The 13,119-nt window shown below is 39.5% G+C and overlaps 1 protein-coding gene across 1 annotated transcript in view; it reads right to left on the bottom strand.

Moving 5' to 3' along the window:
* CDK6 (cyclin dependent kinase 6) overlaps positions 1-13,119 on the bottom strand; it is a 108,034-nt gene that overhangs the window by 38,048 nt on the left and 56,867 nt on the right. Inside the window, exon 4 of the mRNA XM_031553890.1 lies at positions 5,090-5,199. Coding sequence (XP_031409750.1) covers positions 5,090-5,199 — 110 coding nt within the window. The remainder of the gene's footprint in view (positions 1-5,089; positions 5,200-13,119) is intronic.

The raw sequence follows: 13,119 nt of genomic DNA on the forward strand, positions 1-13,119 counted from the left end.
TCTGAAACCACTCAATGGTATTCATTTCACAGCATTAACTGAGACAAGGTTGAGTTGATTGCTCTTCCCTTGCTCACAAATGTGGAAGCTGGGGACAGGTGAGTAACACATCTCCTTCCAAAGACCTATCCTATCATTTGCTTCCAGATTCAACACAAAAAAAAAAGTGTGCAGTGGATCTGACAACTGCTTTTAAAATTCTATGAATAACCTATAACTTGTCTGGAAAAGTGAATAAAGATCTTTTATTAGATTTAGTTTGAAAGATTTTGTTACAACTATTGTATCTAAGAATGAATATGAGTGCAAGGCTAGCTTTTAAAAAACAGTTATACGTTTTGCTTATAATTATAGGGAACTCATATCACAGCATGATCACCATGATGATCAAAGGATGACAAGATAGGCTCTACAGTTTGATTGTATCACATCTCTACACACTGTCACAAGCAACAAGATCCTGGGCTCATGGCTTTTCTGCACACAATGATGCAGTTCCTCTAAGTGGACACATTCATACTATTAAAAGTTGACTTATACAGTTACTGCTTATTTCTCTTTGTGTGTTTCCTTGGGTCCACCAGGAAACTTGTCCCATCATAGGTGTTTTTGTAGAGTTACGAATCTCTTATCCACTGACACAATCTTCAAATATGGTTGGCAATGCAATGACTGTCCCACATTTATTAGGTGCTGGTGGAGTAAGCTGAAAAAAGAGCAACTGCTAAGAGCATGATTTAATATTCAAAACTGAATAAATAATAACCTCATACTATTTGCACCAGTATTGTGGCTTAAGAAATTCTGGGCCTGATGATCGTACCAACAGTAGGCTGATTAAAATACCGTGGAGCCGGTGCATGAATGGTCTCAGTAAGATGTCCACGCAAATGGAATTAATTTCCCTCATGGCTGGATAAAACTAGAGGAACTGAGGTAATACTGTTTCAGTTTTTGGTTTGGAGAGGTGGAAACGTTTTCTGGGAAAGGAGCGTCTTTTAAGGTTTGTGTTTGAATAGATACCTGTAACATTACTGAAGACTGCACATGCATTCAGAACACTGCTCTCAGATGCATGACTTCTTCAGCTTGACTGAAGAACAGGCTACAGAAACCTAATGAGCTTTTCTGATGATTTTTAGTTCCACATTTACTACAAATAAATGCAAAGTTGTTTACTCAGTTTTATTGTTACATTTGTCTATCTGGAATTGTTATACAGAAATCTGGCTCATTTATCCTGCATACATACTTACTAACATACTAATCTATGCAGGACTGAAATCATACAGGACTGTCATTTTGAAGACTAGGTCCATATGAATAACTAAGAACTAAGTGATGAAACACTTTTTCTCAAGAATACCTGCTCAGAAGAGAGTCCAAGACCAGCAACAGTTGCTTTTTCTTATAGATTGTTTCACCCAGATTCAGATTTCAGTCTTCTTCCCTTCTCCTCTCACACTCATTCACCTTGATTAAGTACTACGTAATCCAAGCAAGAAGAGAGACAGCCCTTCCCTCCCCTAAACCACTGGTCATGGCTTCCACTTCGGAGCCGCCCTCAGTCCTCCAGCCAGCTGGAAGAGTTCCATGTGTCCAGAAGAAGTAAGGACCTACTCCCAAACTTGCCTTACTCCTTACTGAATTGTTCATTGAATAGGAGGTACAAGATCCTTTCCTACTGGCAAGGAAAATGCTCAGTATTAATCCTTGTTTTTTTACCTAAATATATTACTTGGTCATGTTTTGTAGAAACAAGATTAATGCAAATAGCTCAATATTCTCTGGGCTGAGACAAGACATGCAGACTTCCAGTCTATCTTCTCACTATGCCAAAGGATACCCTATGCCATTAGGCCCACTTTCCGGCTTTATCTGTTAAAGGTTCTGTGATACCAAAGCAAACAAAAACATACTGCACAATTTTCTTTATTGGTCATTATTATCAATGGACCTCAGCTTTTAAATCAAGAAAGGAGCTACTGTGATAAATAAATTTACATGTTTGTCAGCTAAGGACAGTCCACCCAAATATGGCTACAAATGATGGAAATCTACTTGACTAGATATGAGATTAAAAAAACTGAAACTATCCTATAAGGAAATCTGAAAGTAATGCTTCATTTGGGGCTGCTTTCATCAGCAGCTGGGCTTCAGGACACAGTCTTTATTCATTCATACACTCCCAATTTTCATGCCCACAAACCTGATGAGCTGAGATGCTAGTAGGTACACACTGAAGCACAGAAGCCTACAAATCTGCACTGTAACAAAATGTGTAGGTTTTAAAGATAGCTATGATGTTATAGAAATCTCAGATTTTAGGACTTTAGTCCTCAGCTGAGAAGTGCCATTTGGCCAACTGAATCAGCCAATATGTACAAATTTATTCTCTGTGTTAGACATATATTTATTTATTTGTGTATATGAACTCCAATATCTGCCTTCATGTGTTTTGTATCTTTTTTTTTTTAATACATCTTTTTTGCATTTGTCCTATACTGGTTTGAATTAAGAGTGGTTTAAATTAAATAAAGTGCTTTCCACTTAGAGACATGGCTATCTCTAATATAGCAATGCTGGACGAGTCATACAGAGCTCACTTCCCTCCCATACCTGTCCAAACCTACAGAACCCCGACTGTGCCTGTAACTACCTACAAAACTGTATTCTAGTAAATTCTAGATAAAAAGTGTCTGCACTTTTGAATGTTTGCTTGGCATAAACAGAATTCTGATATATTTTGTGATGCTTTATTTATTTATAGTGTTTTATTTCCAAAAAAGTTAAATATCTGTAATAGCAAAAGACCCAAAGGAGTCTCAGTCTATTTCTTAAAAAAGCTTTAAGATCTTTCAAAGGACAATAGAGTAGGGAAAGAAGGAAACAAGAACACAGTAAAACAATGAGTTGTCTTAATGTCAAACCAACATGACTTCTAAGTTTTAGTTACACTGTCATACCTTACTCTATGAGCACTAGTGGAAATGCAGATGGGTGATTACTCAAGGGCACTACCATTTTTCAGAATTAGCTGTTCCATTTATTTAATATTTTGGAAATAATCCATGAAGTTTGCAAAATTTCACAGTTTATTGCTACCAAGATCACAGTAACATGGGCTTTCTTTTGCAATCCATGAAGAAAATCAGAAAAACAATATATATCATACAGGGAGTTTTGCAACATTAAGCCAGTACAACCATGGAGATAGCACTCAGTGCTGGTCATTATAGCTTTATGGCAATGAGGTTTTAGGTTAGTATTCCAAATCACGCTTAGATACTGAAGGATGTGAAAGTCATACTGCTTCCAGTGAAACAACATAGTACATACAGACTTGGCAGATGACTGACTTCTACAGTTTTTGACAGTCTCCCAAATTTAGGACTAGAAATGTCAGACTGACCCTGCATTTGGCAGGAATAATAGAAGTTCTGGTTTTATCAAACTGTACTTGAAGTAAGATCACATTTCCCTTAAAAAAAAACTCTGATTTTGTAATATTAATATAATATTTGCATTTGTAAACCAACAGAAAATTTAACTGTCCTTAATTAAATTTACTGTGTTGTACTTTGGGATTTGGAGTCAGTGATACTTTGGGAATCATAATTTCACAAAAATGAAATTAAATTGGTGGTGCTTGCATATGGTAATATTTTTAATCTGCCAGAATGCCACAAATTAAATGAGAAAAAATGAGAGCTTTGAGAAAGTAATAAAGTTCTGTGTTCATTTGTTTTGTCCTGTATCACAGCTGTTGACTCTGCTGCTATTATCAGAAAAAAAAATCAACGGCTTAATGCCATCGTGAACCTGGCAGTATATGAGATAGGACTACATTTTTTAAAGTTGAAAGCAAGGAAGGGCTCAATTGATCCTCCTAAAATCCACATTCTTCTTTTCTCTCATCTTCTGACTTCATTTCTGAGTCAGACACAGAGAGGGTGGAGTGTACTAATTCTACCCAGGCCACTTGACCAGGCAAGAAGCCCAAGAAAAATGATTTTTCCATATACTAATATTAATAAATAGTGGAATCTCAAAGTTCTTTTGCAAGATTCCAACTTGTATTTTGAACTTCACACTATAAATTCATCTCAATCTGCAGCTTTTAAATAGCTGTTTCTCAAGGCCCTCGTAGTATGGCTTTGTCTTTTAAATTGTACTGATTTTGTTTTTTATACCTCTCAGTGTTATCATTTTCTCTCCTGTTTTCTTTATGTATATTCTTTGATTTAACAGTATAGGTGTATCAAAATTATACATACAGTTTCTCTAAGAAGATCACGCAGACTTTTTGCAATGAACTCAATGGAAATGCATGTGTTTGGGTTAATATTGAGACAGGTCTATCTTGCTAAGGTTCTTGAGGGGTTGTTCCTCTTCACACCCTACAGTCTCAATCTCAGTGTACTACCACAGGGAATGATAGCACACATATTTCTCTTGCATTCACAAATCAACTCCATCTAGCTACAATATTTCATAGCAAAATAGTTCTGATTGTTACTTTAATTGAATCAGCCAATCTTTAATCTTTTTTTTCTTTTTAACCTGCATTTAACTGTCTCCGTTCCCCTGCACCCTAGCAAAAGAGCTCATTCTTCAAATTCCTACCTCTGTTTCCAGAAATCAACTTTACAATGACTTCCAAAATCTCAGATATGCCAAGTGAGGACTATGAGCAAACAACTGATGGTCTAATGCAAACACCAGAGCAAGAAGACTCTGGTGAATGCTGAGCCCTTTCTAGAATGCAGCTTTACTCAAAATAATCAACAGCTCCTCTAGCTCATATTTATCTGCATTTGGATTCAGGTGTAACAGAAATACATTGCTTGTATACACTTTACCAAGAGCTCAGGGAGACTCCTACTGAAAGACTCCAAAATTGTGAAAGGTATGAATTTGCAACAGATGCTTATGTTCTGTGCTGTAAATGAAGCATCCTATCAGTCCTACCAGTCCTTTCCAACATTAACATGATCCAAGGTATTGTGCCAGAAATCACTGCACATTCTTTTAACTTTCAAATTAAAAAAAAAAAAAAAAAAGAAGAAAGTAAAGTAGCATTTCTTACTTTCGACGGAACATTTCTGCAAATATGCAACCAACACTCCAAAGATCAACTGGTGTTGCATAGCTGGACTGAAGCAAAACTTCAGGAGCTCTATACCACAAAGTAACAACCTGAAAAACAAAATGAAAGGTAAGTTACAGCAAGCTTAGCTGTAGAACTAAAACCTCAGAAGTGTTACTGTACACAGATGCAATTTAGCTTCATCCAAACAGCAAAGCCCCACAGATTCAGGCAATCTTATTTGACCAGGGTCTTGCATGGAGAAGCATGTGGGTAAGCTGCAATAACAACAAATCAGGTAGTGCCATTTCTCCAGAACAGAGCAGTTCAACAGTACAACAAAAATGTAGTATCACAGTTAAGCATTGGCATGATACTACAGTATCTCTGTCAGAACAGCTCTTTGAACCTTATGCAACTTACAGAACCCAAATGTTTTCCAGTGGATGTTCAGATTCTCTGTAGAGCAAACATTAAACTTGTTGATCAAGGGCTGCTTTTCTTAACCACTTTATTAGACTTCCTGGGTGTCATCACCCAAGTGCCAAATTGGAAGCCAGAAAGTTAAAGAATCCTGTAGGTTTAGCTACGAGATAAATCAGAACCTGTTGCCCATGTTTATCCTAAGCTCTTCATAGTTCAGCAAGTATTTTTTTTTTCTTGCAAAAGGAATGGTGTTAATGGAGCTGGACTGGCCAACTTGGGTAAATGTGTCCTACCTGTTTCAAAAGTTCTTTCTTCATATTGAACTGAAGACATTTATTATTTTAGCAGATGGATACGTTTTAAGTTAAAACCTCCCCAAAGCTGTCCATTACAAAAGACATTCAGTGCTGTGCATTGTGGTGTCCTTGGACACCAAGATCCTTATGTTGTCTTTGTTTTCACCCAAGCAGCATAGCACTGGGATCCTTGGCAGGTTCCTGACCTTCAGCTCTGTGACTGTCTCTGTTCATGTGCCATGGGTAACAGCAGCACTAACTCCTCCCACAATTTATTTCCAAATGATATAGTCTTTTCCAGGGACATATGCCATGTAAAGTGCCTGCTTTCAGGCAGCCATTCACGTTGCAATGTGTTGTAGAGACACAGCTGGAATTTCACTGACACGGCTCCATTGATGGAGTTTGATGAGTCCTGTATACTGAACCCACAACAGCGATGGGACAGTTTATGTTTACTCCTTTGTTTCTCACAAATCAACCAAATACAGATGAGGCTGACTGTATCTTCAGTATATTTACAGAAGAACACAAAGAGCTTCCTTAGATCTATTATGTAGCTAACATATAATCTCAGAGCCACAGGAGTATCCTGCTCCTGCGTGCATGTGCTTATAATACAACACAGGATTGTCAGCTAAATGGCAATATATTCTCAGTGTGTGCTATAATTTAAATTTCTGTCAATACTAACTCATGGGCAGAAAGGATATCAAAAATTAGTAGTTTCTTTCTCCAACTAACACAAAAGTAAGTATTGGGAAATGCAGTGCTCAGGAGAAGCATGACAAAGCAAAAAAAAAGAAGAATGAAGTGCATTGATAACACAAAAATAACTTAAAAATTATGTTAACTAGAATGAATTTCAAAACTGGTATAAAGATATGTATAACAAGAGTGTTGTTTTTTTTTTTTTTCCAAATGATAACCATATAAGCATAAATAACAATGGAAGCAATCAGTTGAATCTACTGGTCAAAGCCAGCAGAAACAAAAGCAAATACAGCATTTATTACGATCATTACATGCCCCGACAGACTTTGGAACTACTGAAAGGCTACTCAAGGGAGGTTCACGGATATTTGCACAAGTGGTCATATTTGCTAACAGTCCTCTTAAACGCTTTGATCTCTATTCATAAAATTTGTCTTTGAAACAGTTCAATAACACGGTGCAAAGTACCGCACCGGCAACCTCAATTCCAGCTACCTGTCCGCATAAACAGATTCCTGTATGGAAACTGAGCACTATTTATTTACCTCGTTCCTGATTGGGTAGTGTACCAATGATGTTTTTCCAAAATGTTTCCCAGCCTATGAAAAAAGGTAAGGTTTCTCCAGAGATTCACAACCGGGACAGAAGACATATACGTAGCACAAGGTCAGGGAATTTTTACTGGAGCTGCCCTACCTGAACCAGAGACAGTTACTCCTACAATAAGTGCAGGGTTTTGGTGAAGCAGAATCTCTCTCTTAAGCCCTGATCTGCACTTTCTCAGGAAACTTGTGGAAAATCTTTCTGAAGAAACATTGGTTTGAGAAATCAAATACAACAAGTTCAACTTGTTATAATGTGCCAAGTGGAAATACCCACGCAACCCACCATTCCCAGTTTGAGACCCTCTCGGCTCTTCTCATACGAAGCGAAAAAACGCTTTATTTCCTCCAGTTCCACATTAAGGACTGTGGGGATGTATGTGAGACAGCTCGGTGAGCCCTTCTGACAACGTACGCTCCACCCTAAGTGCCATTTCCTGGGAAATGCAGCACAGGGGCCACACTGCTCCCAAAAGGCGCCTCGCAGCTCGGCATGCCCTGCACTGCTGCTTCCAGAAGGCCGCAGGCACGCAGCACGCCGGCTGCCTCTCCCACGTGGCCGCACGCTGGCACAGCTCCCCAGCGCGCACCCTGCTGCCCTCAGTGCACGTGTTTGCAGGGGAGCGGGAGATTTGGTTTCTCAGTAATTTGGAAACTTAAACCTTAAGAAAGACTTCCAAAGTCTTGCAGCTCAATTCCAGCAACTGCCTGATGGCTTTGTAGTCAGAGAGGAAGTGATCAGTGAAGTGCTGTTCTGATATGCTCTACCATTATGGCAATTATAAAAGTGATCAAGTAACACAGTTTGTAATATGCAAGTCTGTGTTTCAAAACCTGAACATGAAAGGACTCAACGTTTACTAACTGTCAGTTTGCACACAAGTAATGCCACATATGGCTTCTGCATTGCTCAGGGCCTTCTGCAAAGCATGGGGTGTGCAGATGATGTAGTGCTTCTGACACAGAGTTTCACACTCCCTTTTGCTTACCATAGAAACCAAGAAAATATTTGTGGACATTCCATTAACATTTGCAGATAAGTAGAAACGAAAATTATTCTGAACACAGGATATGGTGGCTGAACAACTAGATCATCGCTTCCTCTTTAGTATGGTTCTGACTTAGAATGAAAAAATGCTTTGCTTAGGTAAGCCACATCACCGGTAAGACGCGCTCTCCATGCACAGCAGCGAGCATGCACGGCACTTCGGTGCTGCTTCCTGACACAGCCCCCTTTTTAGGACCAAAATCTCAAACTTCTGTACTGTTATACTTTGCTTAAATTCTGCTGGCCCTGAAAATTTGCCACTTGTAATGTGGCAGTTGGTGACCACTCTGCAGGAAAAGGCATTTGTGCTCACACACTGACAGAGATCCTAATGCAGTGCAAGGCTCCCGTCTACCCCTGAGGTTGCAGGCCTCAGAGAGCATGCTGCATTTTAGTCCTCTCAGCTAATGAACTTCCTTCTGTTGCCTCCTCCCTTCCCCTTACCCACCCAGCTTCTTTATCCCCTCTCTTGCTCCAGCCCGTTTTCTTTCAGCTGTCCCCTAGCTCCTCTCCCAGCTCTGCCATGTGCCAGTGATTCCCTGATGTCACCAAACATGCTTAATCCGGTGCTGCACATGTACAAACAGCCAAGTAGACATGGTCTGCTTCCTGAGCACCCCAAGATCCCCAGAATGTCATACTTGGTTTCCTCTTCTTCCAGCTGCCCCCAAATGCTCCAGAACCAAATTAGCTCCTTTTCCCCTTTAACCAGCCTTTAGCTTTTCTGCTTTTTCTGCCAGTCCCCAGGATACCATGACTTTTATATTTTCTACAGATCAGTCTACATACAAGAAAACTGGGAATAATTTGCATTGGGACCTAAAGGAGAAACTATACTCCATTTCCACTGTACATTTTGTGACTCTACTATCCAGATGGGATGATAACAGTTAAAGAACAACATCAGTAGCTAGTGCTGCTTTTTATAATTTAAATATCAATAGATTTAGGCAGCATGCCAGAATGAAAACAAATGAAATATATATCTAAGAGGCATGAGAAAGGTAAGAACATCTGCAAAATTGTACCAGTGCTGTGTTGGACTTGCTGAAGATGGGAATGTGCTCAGTAAGAAATAAGGGGAAAGCTGTAATTACAGTCTGAAGAAGGATAATTTTTCTCTGAAATAAAGCTGTTTGCCTTATTATACCTGACAGACACTGCTATCTGGGACCACCTAGCCCCAGGAGGTTCACTCCTGCACTTCATGATACCTATTTCTGATGTAAAATCAAATTATGGTACATATCTGTTCAGTAGCACTGCAAACCCAAGATCTAGGCATCATTGTCTGTCTCAGTTAATTTCCATTTACTTTACAGAGCAGATTTTCACTTCTGGATATCTGCTTAATTTAAAGGGATCTGTGCAAAGCACAGCCCTTTCCAAATATAGTTGCTGTCTGAATAGCATACAGTTCAAAAAAGACAAACAGAGGTTTAGGGATGGGGTTGAGTAACAGAGACACAAAAGACTACATTTCGGTTTGCCACAGACTTTAAGTACAGACCAATGCCCAGTTGCACAGCTACAGGAACAAAGCAGGGATCAGACTGTAACACAGTGGCTATGTCTGTGCTGGGAAATTAAATGGGACAGGAAACGTTCCTTTGGCACGGAGACCAACAGGCACAGAGTGGTCTATGTACATGTTACTAAATTCTCAAGCCTCCAAAAAAAGGTGACCGCATGCAAACTGCTTATTGGGAATGGTCTTTGGTCCATGCTTAACTGTGCCTAGGAACTGTCTGGGGGAAGGCTAGTTGGCATAATTCAAAACCGTGCCAGGAACCATTCTAATAATTTAACAGTATAGACAATTGAGCTCCAGTACCCACAAATGCTTCCTGGCACTCTTTAATCCACCAGCCAGTGAGTCAGACTGTGGCCCTGCATCTTCCTTTCACTTCAGAGAGAAGGCATTTTGCTATGCTTCTCTCATCCCTACAGAACCAGGGGCTCCAAGAGGGCGGCGGGTATGGAACCAGGGCCCACTCCTCATCCCATCCCATTCTGCTCCCAAGGGTGAGCCTTGCAGGAATGCTGATTTCCCCTCCCTTCTCCTTTACTGAGCAGAAGGAAACCGGGCTGGAGGCAGTCAGAACTGTAATTAAATTATGTGATTTGAAATGTTGTGAAAGTTTGTGCATAGAAACGAATGAAAAAAATTGGACAACGTGAAAAGAGATAACTGTTTCTTCTGCTTTTGTATCCTATATCCATAACTATAACTATCCTATATCCATAACTTTTAGCTCAGAGATGTAAAGGTTTATTCAGATATTTTCTCTGTGCTGTGCAGGTATGTGCAGCCAGGCTGTGGGCCTGCTCTGGTCCTCCACACACCAACACAAATCAGCTGCACAGCTGCTACTGTGGGACTGCTCCCCATCTCTGCATCACTTTTCACAGCAACCTCCAGCATGGGGAGAGAACCTTTCCAAAACCCACTTGTCCATGAGACGCAATAATGCCAAGACAACTGACAGTAACATGGGTTTTTCAGACTTAGAATTGTGACTTCAACATATCTTTCATCCCTGGTTTGGAAGCGTAGCACACTTGCTTTGCCTGCTGGGGACTGCCTTACTGTATTTTCCTAACACTGTCCTTAAAATATTCACTGAGCATTCTGGGTTTACAGGGAAAGCCTGGACTCTGTCTCTGAAGACTTATTAACATTGTTAACTGTAACGGAGACAGGTAATAATCTTTATATTATGCAATGTTCCCAGGGACAGCATCAGTCTGAATAATTATATTGATTTTATTCCTTTTTTTGAGTAGTGGTTCTTCCACTACTATGTAGCTGTTTGCAGTTCATCACAGAAGTAGGTATGGCTGGTGAGAATGTTTCTTAGAGAAAGACAGTTATATTTTGTCTTTTTATAGAAATATTAAAATAGTTTTCCTTTTACAGTAAAAGTGAACCAAACTACCCTGGTGGATTTTAGAAAGCACTTCATTTATTGACCAGAAGTTTAATACATACATATAGACAACATCCTTTTGAGTGCTATGAGTCTCATGAAAAGCACACAGTAGCACCAATTTTATCCTTTTACTTACATTTGTCTCAGATTCAGAGGCATGCTTAATTAGCTGCTTCCTGAAAAGTGTAAAGATAGTCCTTCCTATTTCATTAGTTAAACCATCAAGAAAAAATACCTATTTATAGTAGAGTCAAGTCCTGATCACACATAGCATCCACTATCAAGTTGTTATTTCAGATCATGAGCTCTTCTTTTTGATGTTAAAACATTTGTGATTTGAAGAAAGGAAGATTTTGCACCAACAGTAAGGTAGAAAGTAAAGAACCATTCATTTCTTTGGTGGTTTATACACACAAAACTGATCAAAATTTTGTTTTTTTATTTCTAGGAAGAACCACATAACCGAGCGTGGTGGTGGTGCTGGAGAATATTTCTAGGTACATCCGTTGTCAGCCTGAGTGATGTTATGTGTACGTATGTATGTGTGTGTGTGTTTGCACTTCATACATGCAAATACAGATACTTGCGGAAGACACTTTACCTACATTCAGTGGCTTTTACCTCAAGAGTTTCTGTGCTGCTGTGTGCAAAAGCTACTAGAAAGGAAAAGTGGCTCTTTATATGAGGTAATATTTTCACGCACTAGGTGGAACTCAGAACTTATCTCAAAACTAATACAAGGAAATATATTTCCATTAAACTGAAAATTTCACAGAATTGTGTACTGATACTATGCTGAGAACCTTTCTTAGAGACGACTAGAAACTTCACTTGAAAAGCATTTTATCTTTATATGAAGAGAAAGAAGCAAAAATAACATTAGCAGCATCACAGTACCTGATTCAGGGACCATGGAGGAGAGACTTGCCAATGCTCCCTCTCTGTTAAAATCAAAACCATGATGCCCTAATCTCTGAGCTGCAGAGAAGCCTTCTGTGGAATATGGGACAACCCCGATTTTTACAGAAGTGGTCAGCTTTGCATGCAATGAGGTTTGTCCTGATATTGCAGTGTATTTATACAGAGATCTGGCTGCAGCAATCTGTCTCATTTCCACTCACATTAGTCACCTGCTGCTTTTAGATAGCTGATGAAATGGTCATAATTTCTAGTATCATACTTCCAGCCTTCTTCCAGTTGCTTTGCTCCACCACAAAACCAACCTTCCTAGTATCCTCCGTATTCCACTGGGATGGCTGGCATCCAGCTCTTCTCTGGTCTCCCACCTCATTTATCGCCAGTCCTGGGAGAATGAGAATATGCAGCTCTAACTTGCTAACGACCAAACCATGGTCCCCAATATAAGGGGATGCTGGGCTTCTCCGGAAGCTGCCCATGTGACTGCCTAATCTCTTCCTGAGTTCATCATGGCTAAACTAGAATACTTAAGCCTTGCCACTTATGGGTTGGCTTTATAATGAAGACCAGCTTTCCCCTGCTACTAGAAAATTGGAGTCTAGTTAACAGAAAAATGCCTCTCTACTTCCTGGGTTCTGTGTTAAGCTTTGATTCTCAACAGAAGAAATAAAGCAAAACAAACCATGGATGCCACTGCAGGCCTCTCTCCCATGGAGCTTGGGTACATTTCTATTTCAAACCATCTTTAACAAAAGGAGATGATGCACACAAAAAACGAGTCTCAAAGGATAGATTAAATGCTGCAAGTTATCTAGGTGAGAGACTTGACTGTGGTCTCTGCACCTCCTTCCAGAATGTGGCATTAAAAAGCTTTTAATGAAATAAGAACACAAAAAATGGCTTGAACAAATGAGTCACTTTGAAAAAGAAGGGAAGAATCCATACAATTTACAGGCATATGTAAACTAGCACTGAGTGCTAGTTTAACAAAGAATTATAGTAGGAACTGGGATTGTTATATATTGTTATTAAGAAAAGTTTTCTAGTTTGGGACTCTTTAAGAGGGGAAAATTGGTGCAAGAACCTTCCACAA

This window comes from Meleagris gallopavo, chromosome 6 (genome assembly GCF_000146605.3).
Source record: "Meleagris gallopavo isolate NT-WF06-2002-E0010 breed Aviagen turkey brand Nicholas breeding stock chromosome 6, Turkey_5.1, whole genome shotgun sequence".
In the NCBI taxonomy this organism is placed as follows: domain Eukaryota; kingdom Metazoa; phylum Chordata; class Aves; order Galliformes; family Phasianidae; genus Meleagris; species Meleagris gallopavo.